Source organism: Thunnus maccoyii, chromosome 1, assembly GCF_910596095.1.
Source record: "Thunnus maccoyii chromosome 1, fThuMac1.1, whole genome shotgun sequence".
Classification (NCBI taxonomy): Eukaryota; Metazoa; Chordata; class Actinopteri; order Scombriformes; family Scombridae; genus Thunnus; species Thunnus maccoyii.
The window spans coordinates 16,445,875-16,463,711 of NC_056533.1; the positions used below are offsets into that span (position 1 = coordinate 16,445,875).

The 17,837-nt window shown below is 40.1% G+C and overlaps 1 protein-coding gene across 5 annotated transcripts in view; it reads left to right on the plus strand.

Annotated features, from left to right (window-relative positions):
• Window positions 1-17,660, plus strand: part of ush2a (Usher syndrome 2A (autosomal recessive, mild)) — a 237,332-nt gene extending 219,672 nt beyond the window's left edge. For all 5 annotated transcript variants that reach the window (XM_042395524.1, XM_042395835.1, XM_042395601.1 and 2 more), the window contains exons 77-94: window positions 72-413; window positions 668-1,029; window positions 1,192-1,561; window positions 1,834-2,115; window positions 2,253-2,422; window positions 3,684-4,014; window positions 9,569-9,775; window positions 10,030-10,122; window positions 10,434-10,579; window positions 10,668-10,786; window positions 10,920-11,018; window positions 11,127-11,303; window positions 12,036-12,119; window positions 12,369-12,510; window positions 12,621-12,708; window positions 13,631-13,696; window positions 15,006-15,206; window positions 16,051-17,660. In XM_042395524.1, the coding sequence (XP_042251458.1) occupies window positions 72-413; window positions 668-1,029; window positions 1,192-1,561; window positions 1,834-2,115; window positions 2,253-2,422; window positions 3,684-4,014; window positions 9,569-9,775; window positions 10,030-10,122; window positions 10,434-10,579; window positions 10,668-10,786; window positions 10,920-11,018; window positions 11,127-11,303; window positions 12,036-12,119; window positions 12,369-12,510; window positions 12,621-12,708; window positions 13,631-13,696; window positions 15,006-15,206; window positions 16,051-16,140 (3,369 nt within the window). In that variant the 3' untranslated portion in view covers window positions 16,141-17,660. The remainder of the gene's footprint in view (window positions 1-71; window positions 414-667; window positions 1,030-1,191; window positions 1,562-1,833; window positions 2,116-2,252; window positions 2,423-3,683; window positions 4,015-9,568; window positions 9,776-10,029; window positions 10,123-10,433; window positions 10,580-10,667; window positions 10,787-10,919; window positions 11,019-11,126; window positions 11,304-12,035; window positions 12,120-12,368; window positions 12,511-12,620; window positions 12,709-13,630; window positions 13,697-15,005; window positions 15,207-16,050) is intronic.
• The last annotated feature ends 177 nt before the right edge of the window (window positions 17,661-17,837 follow it).

The window sequence follows — 17,837 nt, forward strand, 5'->3', positions numbered from 1 at the left end:
AAACTACTTGCACAGCAATAGGCCTGCACCTGAAGTCAAGCAAACGCCCCATACTTGTTCCTCTTTTCCAGATGTATAACTTGTACAGTGAGGGGAACCTGGAGTTCAGCGGGCTATCACGCAACTTCCTGTTTCGTCGTTTGGAGCCATGGACCACTTATACTTTGATTCTTGAAGCTTGTACCTCAGCAGGCTGCACACGCACCCCTCCTCAACATGTCACCACTGCTGCAGCTCCACCTGCTTCACAGCCCCCTCCCAAGCCGACCCTCATTGGTCCAGACCATGTGTCACTTACCTGGGGACCTCCTACCCAGCCAAACGGGCCAATCAGAGAGTATTTCTTACTTGGGAGAAGTCTTGAGGAGGTGGGGAGGGGAAAAAGTAATGAAGAGGATGCTGAAAGAGAAAAAGTATGTGAAACTGAAGACACAATCAAGAAATAAGCAGCCATTCCTAAATTAATGGTCATTGTGCCTATTTGGCAGATAGCCTGATATACATGAAAAAAGTGGGGTTTTTTGTCATGGCTTCTTTCTACTCTTGTCATGCTAACTAATATATCTATATGTAAAAATAATCTTAGTAGGAATTATCAAATGAAAATCGTGTCACAAATGTGTCATTTACAACATCACCCTCAACAATCCACCATTGTCTCCAACAGGTGCTGTTCCAAGAAACATCCCCACAACAAACTGACACCTTCTCCTACACAGTGACTGGTCTGCGTCCCTGGACTCAGTACGAGTTCAGTATCCGTACTCACAACCTTGCTGGCCACACCCGCAGCCCCTGGGTGACCGTAACAACAAGACAGGCCCCCCCTCGTGGCCTAGTGTCTCCAACTCTGAGTCACCTCAAAGGCAGACCTAGTGATGTGTTGGTGTCCTGGACTCCTCCTCTGGAGCCCAACGGGGTACTTCAGTCCTACAGGATTCAGAGAAACAATATCAGTTTCTCATTTAGTTTTGACCCTACTGTCCTCAACTACACTGATGAAGATCTCCTGCCTTTTTCAACATATAGGTATTGCTTGCCTTCAAACATACTGTTTTGTAGTCTAAAATGAACTAACCTTAATGCTTCCTTGTGGGAACTCAAAGTTACTGCCACAAAGTAATGAATAATATTTAATATAAAATTATTGAACTTTCATAAACTTTCATTCTATTCTGTTCTTTTCCACAGCTATGCAATCATAGCATGTACGTCTGAGGGATGTATCACCAGCCCTTATACAAACATTACAACCTTAGAGGCTCCCCCTGCAACAGTGGAAGCTCCCACAGTGGACACCATCACATCCAATAGTATAAACATTTCTTGGAGGAAGCCACTGACACAGAACGGGGAGGTGACAGAATATGTGCTGAAACTGAACAGCCAAGAGGCTTATCGCGGAAGAAACCTCAATACAGAGCTGTCAGACCTGCAGCCTCACACATCATATCAGCTGGTCCTGCTGGCTTGTACTAATGGTGGGTGCACTACCAGTGCAACAATGTCCACTGTAACTGAGGAGGCTCCTCCGACTGACCTATCTGCCCCGACTCTGAAGGTGTGTTTGACTTTAAATCAAATCTTAGTTACTCTGTGTGCAGTATGTGAATCTGCAGATATCCATCTAGAATGAATCAAGGGAAACTAGACTTAGTGCTGAAGATATTTTGCATCCAAAAGGCTAATTTTAACTTCACCTCTTGTACAAGTTTGCAAAACATCTTCGACTGTCATTATTCAGAGTAATGTACAATATTTGCAGCAGTAAAATAATCAGTAGAATCATTTAATGTCAGTTATATGAAATGACCTTTGACCTTTCCTCTGAAGGTCACCGGCCCAGAGTCAGTGGAGGTTAGCTGGGGACCACCAGAGCATCCTAATGGCATCATCACAGGGTATGAACTCCGCAGAGATGGTGAAGTTATCTATGTCGGCACTGAGACTCATTACCACGACTTTACACTTTTGCCAAGTGTGGAATACAGTTACTTTGTCAGCGCCAACAACAGCAGAGGGACAGTGAGCAGCACAGCAGCCACAGCAAAGACTCAACCATCAGCTCCTTCTGGTGTCGGTCTCCCCACTTTATCACCTCTGGGACCCAGCCAGGTCAATCTTTTATGTATTAATTATATATAAGAAACAGCTGAATCATGATATAACTAAACTTGAGGTGTTTGCAAAATTACCAAACTGCCTGTTAAAGTTCAAAAGTTTTCAATGCTGGGTGTTCTTTGCCTTTACAGGTGAAAGTGGAGTGGAGCGCTCCTGCCCGTCCTAATGGAGACATTGTTAGTTACACTGTGTATCAGCGAGATCCAGTCCAGCTCAGATTGACCACCTCTGTGTACACTCCAGAGGACATTGCCTTCTCTGAGCGACACACCACCCTGCAGGGCCTGGCTCCTTACCGCAGGTCATTCAAAGCAGATCTCCACCACAGTAAACTTTTTATGGTGTTTTTATGGTGAAAAATATGTTTTTATGGATGCACTGTATGTATTTATATATAGGTAAAAGGCAGGTACATAAATAGATTTTGTAATTTAAAAGAAAAGCTTAACAATACAGTTCCCTGTTTTCCTTTGTGGTCAATTTTGTAATGAAGGGAAATATGGGGAGGAATGTAAGATAACAATGCGAGTTAGAATGGGAACAGAGTGCCATCTCTTGGTAACTGAAAACATTGTGCTAGACGTTTTACAAACCAGCACAACCCAGGGAACGTCATACCACAGGTCAGTTAATACCAGAGCAAGGTTCACTTCACTCTCTTTTCAGCTAATTAAGACAATCAATCAGTGCAGTCTTTCATAATGGATAATAACATTATGCATATCTTTTAAAAGGATTGTACTGAAAGGGAACTTACAAAAACTGGTGTAAAATGGCCTCATCGTGCAGTTTGTACTCTGAAATGCAACAACAAATTCTTTGTCAGGAGACATCTAAGCATTTATGAAATAAGTCAAAGGCTGCATCTATGAAGCCTCAGGATAGTAATGCATTTGTCAAAATGCAAATATCTTGATTTGGTGAAAAATAACCACTCAAACAGGCTGTGAAAAAGACAACATCAAGACTGTGGTGGTTCAAAGCAAGAAATAGAGAAAAAGAAAAATAGAAAAAAAGAAAAGGGAGTCAACTTTTAAGCAGAGCAATATATCTATCACTCTCTTTCAGACAGACAGTAGCATAGACCAGCAACTTTATGTGTGTGCTTGAGTGTGAGGGTGCATATGTACAGCTGTGTGTGTGTGTGTCTTTGTGTGTATGTGGTGATAAGATTAAGATAATAAAAGCTAAGGGAGCGATAAAAGATTGTTTAACTCATTTTCATCTCATTCTCACCCTTTTGCAGTTTCTGAATCATGCTTTGTTTTGTATTTGTTGCACCTAATTTAGGCTGTTGTAAAAGTTTCAAGAGGAAGCCGCTCAGGTCATCATCTAAACACTACCCCATTGTTTGCTTATTTGCACAGTATCTGGTTAAGTGTCAGCAGATGTTCTCCAGGTTACATCTTGTAGTGAAAACTGAGCTCAGGATGTCTCTTTCTATTGATGTCAGACATGTTTGAAGTATCTTAAGCATGTAGTTTTTCCCATGATTGTCTCTTAAACAATATACAAACATCACTGATTACTGCATTTAGAAATATGTGCCTCTGTGTGTGCAGGTATGAGGTGAGGGTGGAGGCTTGCACAGCGCTGGGCTGCTCCTCCAGTGACTGGTCATCTATACTCACTCTGGAGGCTCCCCCTGCTGGACAGACAGCGCCACTGTTAGACCTTCAGCCTGACACCCACACCAGCCTACAGACCACCTTCCTACTCACCTGGTCCCCTCCAGCTCAGCCAAATGGTAGAATCCTGCATTATGAGGTGTACCGCAGACTGGACCACACCACTGATACTCACAGAAGTGATGCAGCAACACCTGTCTGCAGGAATGTCTCCACTACTTGCAAAGATGAAGGACTCCTTCCATATACTGTATATCAGTACCAGGTATAACGCTCTGCGCGTTTTGATGTGTGTGTCTGTCATTCTAAAAAACAACTGTAATATTATGGAGGTAATGTTTTGGCAAGAAATACTGTAAAATAAAAACTGTAGAATTGCGATACTAGAAATAATATCAGAACAGTAAACAGAAAAAGTGCAAACGGCTTCACCATATGCAGCAATATTATAACTAAAAACACTGTTTACCTGAATAACAACGTTTATGTTTTTGTCCTCTGTATTGGACATGGAACCAGAATTAAATGTTTTATTGTGATTTATGAACCTCATTTTGAGATGAGATCTGATGTGACTGACACATTAGGGGATGTAGCCTGTTTTCAAAATGAAATGTTTTCCAAAAGTCCAGTCACACACACACACACACACACACACACACACACACACGCACACACACACACGGATTATACACACACTTCAACTGAGAGTCATCCCTACATGCCAACATACACAGACATACACACACACTAGCACAAAGTAATCAGACAGGTGTTAAATAGTGCAGTCCATATTCATGCTGTTGTGCTGTGTGTTGATACGCTAATTGACAGGCTAGCCCTTTGGAAGCAACAATAACATTAGCATTCCTGCCTGTCAGTCGTACGAGCCGAGGCCAGAGAACCTGTGTAATTGATTGAGTTTGCCTGATTGTGGTGCCGTCTTTATTTATGAGGGTCCTAATTTATGACAGGAGGAGGGAGGGAGGGAGGAGCTTTGGGAGATGACGAGCGGGCAACAGAGCCATTAATCACTGGGCCCTCAGAGCACCCCACTTCCTGATTACCAGCCAGCCAATCGAATTAACTGTTAGCCCCCTTGGTAACAGAGCTTGTATTGGAAAGACCTTTTAATGGTGACCGCTACACGTCCCCTGAGGATTCTCCAATGGGGGATTGGGGTACGTGGACAAGGTGGTGGTATGTGTGTACTCCTCGTGTTTGTGTGTGCATGTAAACACGTGTATGTGTCAGAGACAGAGAATTAAGTGATGGTATAAATTTTTATTCTCCTTGCTGTTTCACTTCATTTTTAAGCTCTGAGTTATATTTTCTCATCTATCAGACTGTCCAGCTATCGATGTAGCAGTCGATCCACTTACTCACCTGCCTCTCTTTCTACCTAACTGGCTTTATTTTTATTTAGCTGTTAATCTGCCTACGCACTGCCTCTCATTCTTTCTCTCTCCATGTTTCAGGCATACACAAGGACGATAAGTCAGTTCAGTTTAGCACACCACAGTGCAGAGAGAGAAATCATATTAGGCTAATTACACTGGGTCATAAGCTACTATTGACAGCTTTATGCTTGGTTTTAATTACTGCCCACTTTCACACAACTTAGCCCCTTCACCCCAAGTAGATGCACCCGCCAAATAGCTCTGTTGGCCTATCGGAGCGCTTAAATCGGGTCCGCAGTCCAACCATCCAATAAAAAGGCTTGAATACTGTCTGGAAGTTTCCTGAAGTCGTTTGTTGCCATGGCGGCTCATTTGCTGCCATGGCAGCTAACAGGGTATATTTTTATTTTGTGTCTAATAAGCCAAATCATGGCCCAATAGGAGAAGAGAGGACAAGAGAGGAGTGAAAGCAGTAAAAAGTCTGTAGATGATATAAGGACGAGGAGATGAGTTCTACCTTTTAGCACTGGATCAAGGGCAAGGTGATCTAGGCTGGCTTTAGCTTTGAACTTTTTCTCTGTCCTGTCTATGTGGCACAAACTTTTTAATCAAGCCCAAAGCCTTGCGTCACGTTTAGGCTTGAACACTGTTGCTACCGTGGGAAGAACATGGTTGTTGCTGGGTAGAAATACTTTATTGCAAGTTATAATTTTGTATGATGGCAGTAGCAAATTAAATTGAAACCCTTTAAAGCAAGAAGTCATAATTCCAATGCATTAACTTCATATGTAAGAGAAACTTTTTTTCTGCAGCCTGTTAAAGTAGCCATTTCATATCCTTCCTAATGGCTCTGTTCCATTAATATGATGCTGCAAGTGTCGTTACACTAACAGCAAGTTTGTTGATCACAGGTTGACAATGTAACAATAAAAGTTACAACCAAGACATGAGTGATGTAATTACAGAACTGATTGATAACATACGGACACATCTGTAGGAAAGTTTTGAATGCATGAATCACCTCCACTATGTGCTATTTATATCATAGCAATAGTATTTGCTTTTGTAAAGTTAGTTATAATCAGGAACAATATATGTTAATTGACATCATTATGACATAAATGTGCCAGATTTTGCCAAAGGTCAAGTTTTGTCTGCAGGCCCTCAACAGGTTGATGTTAAAAGTTAAAAACAAAGTGTAGTATAGTCATCATTTTTATAGATACTTAAAACAAAAATAATCGACAATATCGTAAGTGTAGTTTAATCACACGCAACCAGAGGTAGTGGCACAAAAACACTATGGGTGCATTTCACACAGCCATTAACCGCACGCTTCTCTTTGACCTGTTCCTTACCAGGGTGACAGCATGTCCTTTACCTTACGTATCCTCTTCCCTCCATACTTCTTACTTGTAGACATAGGGTCCTGTCCTTTCCTTCATTCTTCTTCCTACCATCACTCCCCCCATTTTCCTTTCTTTATGCACCATATAACAGTCAAGAAAATGGCCCAGAAGCCTAATAAAATATTAAGTCTGTGTGTTCACATTCACATATATTGTGGCATTTGCACTCTTTTGACATTTACATTCTTTTTCATTTTCTGAGAACTTTATTTACAGTAACAGGTACAGATGTCTGCTACATTCGTTTCTCTAAAAACAGGATGAGTAATAGACATCTAGATAAATTTTCAGGCCTCAATTTTCAGTATCACTACATTTTGAGGTATTTTCTGGGCTTGTTGACATTAGGTGTATCTTTTTACTGAACTGCACCGTTTCAGCTCTCCTTCACTTGTAGAAGGCATCTGTAAGGCAGTCGTTGTCACTGATCATGTCAAAGGCACTGCTACCTTAGGCCATGTTCAGTGCAACATGTTGACCTGGGTCAACCTTTGCCATAGTGCAGTCTTCCAGAAACAGATTGTGTTGGTAAGTGGAATAAATGCATGTGTGTAAAGCAGGTAGAACACTTTGTAGTGTGTAAATTAAAAGACTAATTGGACTGATTGGGCTGTTTAAATTGCAAGCATCAAGATGGAGTGATAACTCTGTAATTTTTAAATCCTGCCTCAATGCTGTGTGGTTTCTGTGTGTATGATAAACCTTAAAATAGGACGTCCCGACTCATATTTTGTCCTTTCACCAGTACCCCCAAGCCAACACACCGTACACCGATGCAGACTGTTGACGTCTTTGGCCAGAGGGCTGCTGTGAGTCTAAATTTAGACTAAAGTTAGTTAATCACATGATAAATTCACTCAAGTTTTGAGTGGCAACACAAATAATATTTGGCAAAAATTTGTGTGGAAGGTGGCCAAGACAATGTAACAGGATGAATACTTTATTAGCAGGAGTAATGCAGTGTCAGCTGGTTGAGTCTGGGTGGGCTACAATAATGGCCAATTACATCAGCTCCTCTCATCCCCTTTAAAAGCTCCAGACAGTTTCATGGGCTGGGGGACGAGTCCAGGTCTCTGAGGAGAATCTGTGGGTGCAGTCACAAGGCACACACACCCAGGATCCCAAATATTATAACACAATAACCTAAATGTGCTTTCAAGGGCATGTAGCATATTTTTGACTTTACATTAGATGAAGTTATGTCAGAAGACACTGATATCTGTACAATTAGGTAGCAACTACAGTAACTTGTAGTGCAATAAAATGTGTCTTATTTATATATCACAGATTTGTAAGTGATTAAAAATGTTGCATTCACTTATATAACTGGAGGATACATTTATTTACTTGCACAATAATACAAATGCTGTGAGAAAAGCAATAGTAAGAAACTTACATGATTGTAACTAAAAGCATTAATGATCTCTTAAATAAGTTGTTCACACAAAAGAAACATTTATGTTGATTATCATGAGAAAATTGTGTTTTCTTAAAGTGAAAATGACATCTTTGATAGAGCTCAAGACACCTACTACCTGCTATACTGTGTAAACTATGACTGTGTTGGTTTCCCAGACTGGTAAACAACTGCTCACTAGGTTGTTTACCTATTTTATTGAATACCAGTAGTGTGTTGTATTTAGGCTTTTTCACCAGTACAGAATTACATACATAAGAATTAGGACCTTAGAAGTAGTTTTGGTTGACGATATTGGTAAGAATCACCAATTAGTGTAAACTATCACAGTACAGTAATCAAGTGAACATGTTTGATGTATTTAAATATGTACTACAGGGAACAAACAATGTATAACAACAGGAAAGAGGCAATGTTCGGCAAACATGAAGAGGTTTTTTGTGATGTTGGTGATATATGTGTTTGCACCACCAGCAACTAAAGCCAAGGTAATTGCTGTTTGGTTAACTGCGTTTGCAGCTGGAAACGCCAGCACAGTTTCATGCCAAAACAAATACCACAGTTGTCTGTCAGATCTAAGTGAGAACAATCTTATCTACATAACTTAACTCACCTCTATACAAGCAGGTTCATTTAGAGCCACGAAATTACAAAACAGCAACAAGCAAAATATTTATCCTGATTCTCTCCCTTTCTTTGTGTCTTGTCCACCCTTCCTCCTCCTCCTCCTCCTCTTTCTACTCCTCCTCCCCACACCCAGTCTCTCCATCCTCCATTCTTCCTTCTCCTCTCCCATCTCAGTCCATCTGTGCTGTCACTTAGATCAATCAGTCTGATTGATCACGGCCTAATTGACTATTATTGAGGTTAATTCAACTCTTAACACACTTGCATGCACACGCATACACGCACAAAACTCGCCATCGCTGCCGCAAACAACACAATACACACGCATAGACACGCACACACTCTCAACACTAAAGCTCAGACCCATCCATCTGCCTTCTGCACTACTTCTGACAGGCTACAGATGACTTACACATGCAAATCTCCACCCTGCCTGACCCTGTGCTGTGTACACCCTCTAATTATACCCAACACAAGCACACAAATAAGATTACTGTGTGTGTGTGTGTGTGTGTTGGTCTGTGCATGTGTGTGTATCTGTGTGTGTGTGTGTGTGTGTGTGTGTGTGTGTGTGTGAATAACTCCTTGATGAAGGTGAAAAGTAATTGTCATGCAGATATGTTAGTGTTGGGTTGCATGGTGAAAAGGTTTTGCTCTCACTGCTGATGGTAGTTTTGATGGATGATCCAATGAATTGACTTATATCCTTTGGTTGGTCAGGTGGATGATGGGTAATTAGGAGATGCTTTCATTAAGAGTTGATAAAATCCAAATGACAGGCAGAAAAAAAAAGTTCATGCTTGTAAAGTCAATGCCATGCCAGCTCTGGTGAATCATGTAACATGTGCTTTGGAAGTTTGACTGGCTCTCGCTTTCACTCTGTTCACTCTGTACTATTTACTGTAACTTAGACATGTGAGTTCAATTTTACAGTATTCATGACTAAGATGTGCTTTTGACCAACAGCTGTGGGCAGTGAACTCAGCTGGTCGTTCTGCCAGTCCGTGGACCAGTGGGAGAACAGGACCCGCCCCTCCTGAGGGTGTCGGCCCGCCTAATTTCCTGCGTGTTTCAGCAACCTCAGCAGTAATGGAAATCCATCCTCCAGCCCGACCCAATGGGATTGTTAGCCTTTACCGGGTGTTCTCACTAGACCACAACAACCACACTCTGGTAAAGAATGTAATACTGTATAATAATCATTTGAATAGATTTTTGGGTTTGATCTCTGCACTGTCCTCCTCTCCAATCTTCCCTCTTCTATAACTATAACCTCCTTTTCTGTAATCACTCATCCTCACTCCCTCCCCTCCTTCTCTTTCCTGTATTTTCCTCTTCCACCCTGCCCCACCCACTACTTGTTTCTTAATACTGTGACCACTTAAAACTGAAACAAACCTCACCCACACTTTATCCCCTTGCTGTAGCTCTCAGAGGGTACATCCCATCAGCAGACACTCCATGGTTTACGTCCTTACACCCAGTACTGGGTAGGAGTAGAGGCCTGCACCTGTTATCAGGTAAATATACTATAATACAGAGTAGCATGTCTTTAAAAGATGCTTTTATACTTTTACCTGAGTATTTTCCAACACAGAAAATTACTACTGCTTGAGTTTTATTAAATACTAAATAATATTTACCACATTTTATGGTGAAATACTAGAGCAAAGGTTCTTGTTCCACCACTGAGTGTGCAAACAACTCCCTGATCTCAGTGTTTATATATAATTTGTTTATATAGTTTTATATAGTTTTCTGCGAGGATACTGTACTTGTATACTTGGAAATACTATAAATCTTTTAAGTTTCCATTTTTAACATTTGCCAGTGCTGCAGCCAGGGACCACTGAGTGAGCTGCACACCCTGGCTGCCCCCCCAGCACATCAGCCCCCTCCTCATCCCATCACCCTGACCTCCCGCTCTGTTCAGCTGGAATGGGATGAGCCTCTGGCACCTAATGGAGTCATTGAGAGGTGAATAGAAAAAGTATCTGCCCTCAGATTTAATTTGTGAACACATACCATAATCTTACTCACTTACTCTCCCTCTCCCTGTATCCAGCTGTGAGCTACATCTCAGATCACCTTGCCCACAGCCCCCCCAGCCTGTGACCCTCCCTTGTGTTGAAAGACCAGTAGAAATCTGTTTCTTTGGCAAGAGGCGGAGCTACAATGTGACAGGTAACTCAGGAAGTCCTAAAACCGGAAGCAGATCTATACAGAGACAAGCAGCAGCAAGACTAGAATAAAACCAAATTATAAGAAACTGGAGATATTCTCACTTGGTGTGTTGTCTCGCTGTGTTACTGTTCAGGTCTCCAACCATACTCCACCTATGAGCTGAGAGCTGCCTGCTTTAACAACATGGGCAGCACTGCCTCCAACTGGACTACTGTTACCACACTCTCTGAAGGTAACACATTCATCCTGTCACTCAACACTGTCAGCTAACCAGTTATTGGAAGCATATAAAGTTGGCGATATCCAATGTTTCTCTAATCCCCTCTTCTTCTCCTCCCAGCTCCCCAATATGTCTCTCCTTTCTCAGTGGACAGTAACTTGACAGTCATTTGGCTGGACTGGGCCGGGTCCTTCTCCCTCAATGGCTACCTGAAGGAGTATAGTGTGACTGAGAGCCAGCTCAGAGTCTATACTGGCTTCTACAGCTATCTCCATATTCCACGCACCTCGCAGAAAAGTGAGAGCACACACACATACACACACCTATCTGCTTAGAAATTAATAAAAGGTGTTAAAATAAGTAAATACACACTTTCGAGGACAAGTGTCCTCCTCTACAGGCATAAACATACAGCACGGGTAATTGGAGAATTACACACTTTGGCAGTACACACCAAACAAAATCAAATTTTATGTTTTTTTAAAGTGCTGTTGAATAGAACCATGAAAAAATGATGAGATTGAGACCGTGTAGCCTTCAGACATATCAAATTAGTATAACCTTAGCCCACTGCCCCTGGAAAATAAAATCCTCAGGGAAAGACTGGATCTAAGAACCTAAAAATGTTTTGAAGCTAGGTCTACAAACTTCATTTTGGCATAAGAACATAATTCAGTGGCTGCCAGGTTGGTAGGTTAAGCCAGGTGTTTGACGCTGCTGAGTATTTCAGAGAAACAGGAGTCGCCATGACCGAATGAGTTGTAATTGAGAGCCAAGAGAGTTGAAGTATCACTAGAAGCAACAAGAAGGGTGTGACTGTAAAGGGTAGTTTTTCTTTGTCCCCTCTGCTCCAGATAAAGGCCTTCTTTGTTTCCCTTTATGTTAAGTCTTCCAAATCTGACTTCATTTCAGGTATATAAGCAGTCTAATAAGGAGCTGACAGCCTGATTAAGAGTAAAATCTACAATGTTCTAACTTCATCTTAACTCAGTATATCTTGTTCTGTGTGTCTCCCTCTGGTCTTCTCAGCTCTGTCATTTCAAGTGACTTGTACCACAGACAGTGGCAGTGCCAGTACTCCCACCATCAGATACAGCCCTGCCACAGGCCTAGGTAACAGACACACACACACACACACACACACACACACACACACACACACACACACACACACACACACACACACACACACACACACACACACCTGAACCTGAATGTTGTTAGATTCAGGTTAGTGATTCAGGAATGTATATTTCTCTTTGTCTCTGTCTCTCGCTTTCTCTTCTTCATTTCAATCAGTTTTTATTTGCATTAAAAAAACATGTTTAATGAATAATTCATTCTTAAATTCTTTATCTCCAGATCTTCTTGAGCCAGAAGACAGTGGTAAACAGGGCGTCAGCATGTCAGCAACCCCTGTTTACTCTGAGCTGTGGTTCATTTTGCTGTTAGCCCTGCTGGGTCTGTTTCTGTTAGCCATACTGCTGGGTCTGGTGCTACAAAGGTACTCTAATGTAATATGCAGCATGTATGAGTTTGAAGGCAACAGACATTTTAATATGAAGTAGAACAAGAACAACACGGTGACTTTTTTTTTTTTTTTCTCACTTCTAGAGCTCTGAGGAAGAATCCGTCAGCCAGAGAGCGCCCTCCGCTGGTCATGCTTCAGAAGACAAGGCAGGCTGGAGGAGAGGCGTACACGGTGAGAGGAACAGAGACAAGAGGCAACACAGGGAAAGAGAGAGTGACAGGATGGTTGAGAAGGGAGGAGAGAGAGAGATAGTTTGGGGTAAGAAAGAGGGAAAAGCAGAGAAAAAATGGGCAGGTGGAGGGAAGATGAAGTGAAAGAGGAAACAAGACTGTTTCGCTAGTATTTTGTTTGATTCCTTGAGATCACTACAGTAGATGACTGAAACAAAACTTTACTCTGATTGAACACATTTAAGAAATTCTCCTCTTTACACAGCCAGTTGTAGTTAATCTTTGTACCACCAGAGGGGGCTGAAGAAACAATGCAAACTTTTTCTTATAATAAGAATTTATTTGACTGTTTCCACTGAATGACTGGTTCACTTTTACCAATGAGAAAAGGGAAACCTACTCTTACACATTTGTATGACCTTGTTTAATATTTTCTAAACAAGGTGTTGGTGTCTTTAGCATATATTTAGCATATCTGTTGTATAATGGTGAATAAGAAGAACCTTATAGTTCTCATTCCAAATATGCATACACAGCTGTTTTTCTCTTGCCTATAACATTTCAGGAACGGGAGCATTTTATCTAATATAAAGTTGTTACAACTTGAAACACCATCCATCTTTATCTCTCAAATCATTCATCATGGCAAAGACACCACACAGCTACTCAAACAAAAGTATCCACCGGTTGATTGGCTGGTTTATTCATTTAGTTTCTAACTTTTTTATTTTTTTTTAATTTTATCTTTCTTTCATTCTTTCATTCTTGTATTTAATTTGTCTCCCCCATATCATAAAAAATGTTGTACTTGTCTTTCATTCTCTTTCAATCTTTGTCTTTTCTTCCCTGTCTCGTCTGACTCCCATCTCACTCTCTCTTTGCCTCCCTCATTGTGTCTGTCTGTTTTTCTGTCTCTCTCTCAGAGGCCCTGTCCTGAGTTATGCTCTAAACATCATTCCGGCTCTGTGCTACTTCCCGATCGTCTCACAGTAAGACTTTTTTCTATTTTTACTGTCAAAACCCTAAATATTTACTTTATTGTCCCCCTGCAGTTTGACACTGTAGCAGACTGTGTTGAGATCAGCAACGTTATACTTAAAAGCTACACTGTGTACACTGAGGTAGGGGATTGTGAATGTGTGTGGGTGCCTCCCTGTGCATGCTTATTTTCTTTGTTTATGCATGCTCTGTGTGTGCTGTCTGTGATAGAGAATGCGCACAACCCACACTGACAGAGGCCAAATTCAGGCTGCATGGTTTGTATTCACATCAGCAAGGACAGAGAAAAATGCATAATTTGATCTTCAGACTTCATCATATGAAACATTATATTACAATGGGTGGTTTGTTTTTGTTTGTAAAGAATAAGACAGATTGTGCAGTTTGTCCACAAATACAGTTTTGACTTTGAATATCTTTGAAAATCATCTGACTCAAATGTTTTAACAGGAAGCATAAAGTTAGGGTACATACATCTGCTGCTGAAAACTGTTATCTTAATCTTGTACTTTGTGTTTGGTTAATTATATACTTGTATATATAATATATATAAACATCCTTTGGTTCAAGAAAAGAATGGTTGCATGTGTGTCTGTTGTGTTTTGTTTATTCCTTAAAATTGTTTAAAAAGAACAGATGTTTACTTTTTTCTCCTCTCTCCTGCATGAGCCAGAGGACTGATTCTTTATTGTTGCACTGTAGCGCCCCCTGTTGAAGCAACTGTTTAATGAATCAACTTGAGGACCTTTTTACTTTCTGAAAGCTTTTATATTAAAGACAATGTACGGATATTACAACAACGACAGCTAGTGTGAATTTCAATTCAAATAGCAATTCATAATGAGTGTTGTAAGAGTCATAGATCGTTTACATTTCAAAAATACACTTTATAGTTCAGAAGCAACAGAATCAAGAATTTGTTCACCTCCATGTTACCCCAAGTTGAGCTTTGAAACTATCTTTATTTTGGGGGAAAATGACTTAGCACTATATACAGTACTTAACACCACTGCCAACTATTTTCCAGTTTGTTTTCCTTCATTTTCAGAACCACATGAAAATCAATTTGGTAGGAAAATACTTTGTTGCTGTAATCCATAACCGTGAGCATCATGTCTGTGTTTATTTTTTCTTCATACAAATTAAGTTGTTGTTGCAGTGCACACTTAAAACTCTAAAGAATGCTTTAAAATGGTGAACAGATGTGAGACATATGATTCGTAATAAATAGGTCAAACATGTAAAAACACTTGTATAGTCCCTTAAGTCACTGTCTCACCGAAAAAATATATTTTTCAGGGTCTGGCTGACACAAAGATAGTTGGCAGCAGCTCACGGTTCAGCCCCATATCTGTCCTGCGGGTTCCCAGCCAACCCGACATCAGTCAGACCTACTCCCAGCATTCCCTGCATCGCAGCGTCAGTCAGCTGATTGACAGAAAGTCACTGATGATGGAGGAAGGGAGCTGGGACAACCCACTGGGACATGATTCTGGACTGGTGAGGACAGAATATATGTTTATGTTAAATTAGTGTGTTAAAATGACAGTTAAAATACAGCACAGTTTTATAATCACCTCATGTTGGTGTATTTGAGGGAAATCAGCCGTAGAGTTACAGTAAGTGAAAAACTCTGCTAGGAAGCAGGACAGATTATTTTACCTGACTGACATTACCTGATCTTTGCAGATTGTTGCAAACTCAGTGAAATTGTGGCTGAAAACATATAGAGCCTTATAGCCTCTTTGTGATATTCTGTCAAAAGAATAACAGACAAAATAATAATAAAAGTTAAATATTAGATAAATGGGGGCCAAAACCAAATACGAATAAATGTAGTATAGATATACAGAAGTAACAAAGCTCTCTGATTAACATACCATACAAGCTTTGGTAATTTATCATTTGGTGCATGTTGTATTGGAACATTAGTACACATTGATTTTGCATCTTTGAAGGACAAAGCATCTGAAGCAAACTAAGTTGAGCACACAGAGAATATGAATAATCATCATACACCAGTATATCTGTCAGAGGAATTACTTCTCAAGGAGCTGGCATATTTCTCTAAGGAGTATCACAGGCATGATTCGTGGATTTTGACGTGTCACACATGTAAATAATGAAATTAATGATTCAGTTTCCGGGTCCTGGTATTGTGCGTACTGCCTCCCTGAGTGCATTTACATGCACATTATAATCCCAGTTACGATCGGGTTGTTGAAGTATCCTGTTTTTGTGTTTGCACATGTAAACATCATATCCGGGGTTCACATTATGTAACTGTTGCAATTACATACTATACTTAAGATCTGATGTTGTGATCTGATGTATTTTCTTTCAGTACGTGGAGGAAGATGAATTTGTCGACGCCATCAAGGCCCTAAGTTCTGGGAAAAAGGAGCACACCATGTTCACTGACACTCATCTTTAAAACAAGATCCCTACAACTAATCAGGTACCACAGTCATGATTCAGAACTAGTTTCAAACAAAGACAATTAAAATATTCATACTTCCTATTGGATGTTGGCTGAGGACAGAGACCGACAGGGCTTGTATATGAGGTGTGGAAAGTTTGGAAAAGGGATGTAGACAGTTTCCAGTGGTTGAACATGAAGGATGTCTTGAAAAGTAAAAGAGATGAAGTTAATCTGTTTTGAAATATGATTCACCACCAATGACTAATAATTATTTTTCATTTAATTTCTTAAATGCTCTGGAACAGTTCTACCCAAACAAAAACCAGGAGCAGAAGGCAACAATTAAAAAAAGTTGTTCTGCGGGACATTTACTGCAGTTTTCATTAAATACATTACCTGTCAGTCCAGTCTTGGGGTGAAAAGGGGGGGACAAGTGTTGTTTGATTTCAGAGCAGATCTGAGTAGGAGCAGGGGTCTAACATCCATACATACAGTTCAGATATGGACCCAGATGGCTGTGATTGTTGGAGAGTGTGGATATATTGGTTCTATACATTGAATTGGTCCATATCAGGATTGTAATTACGCACCACATCTCAGTCCCTAATCAGATTAATAACCAGAATATTCTGGGTGTATTATGATTCACTGTCACTGTATGCCAAGTGTTAGTAGTTCAGTTAGTTTGAAAAATGCAGAAAGATTAGTTGTTACAGGTTTATTGTTCACTATTCAGAATCAAACCAGGCTAGAAACAAACTAAATGTCGAGGAGTTTCAATCACATCTCCTGCTTCTACAAGTCACTGTGCCTAGTGAGATTACAGATGATCAGCAGCATTAGTCTTGTAGTTGTAAAACAACAAATGGCCTTGGTGTTAGTTTGTTTGATGTCAAAAATGCCAACTGTTTTTTTTTTAATGTCTTAAATGTGGCTGGGAATCACAGATGTGCCGTCTGATTGTTGTGATAATGTGATGTAACTTAAAAAAAAAACACAATCTGACATTTTTTTGACTTTATCATCTGTGGACATACAGTAGAGTTTACTGCAATTTACATTTAGAAGGAACTGAATTAACAGAAATTAAGCTTTTTGTGACTTCTGTGGTAAAGCTAAATGTCTGGGTTTGATTTGATCGTTTAGCTGTCAGTGTTGAGGCTCACTTTTCATCAAGAACACAACCAATGAAAGAAAATATCTGCAATGTCCTGTTTTGTTTTTACTGCAGCTATTAAAGTTTGTTGTATGTGGATTCTACAGATTGAGCCTTTAAAGTTTAGAGGAAGATAAACACCACAGATATTGTATTTATCTGAACCAAATGTTGAATTTCTTTGTAATGTCATTGAGTTTTGATGTTTTTCTGTACAAAACTGAAGCCCGATGTATTGTTATGAAACCTTTTGTTTTTTTACACTGGCAGTATTATTTATGGTTGTTGTATTATAAGTCTTATTCATAGATGATTAATTGATCAGTGTTTGTGTTTTTGGAGAAATTATAAATAATGGCCAATGGTCTAGATAATATCTTCTTCTCTTGCTCTGTCATTTTCTTTACTTGAAACTCATTCACACACAAATTGAAACGCGTTGACACTGATTCTTAAAGCAAACTTTCTTTAGCAAGATTTTGTCCATTTTATATATTCATATATATGCCCCATAAATTCTTGTCCGCTTCCTGTTGCTTATAAAGTTATCAAA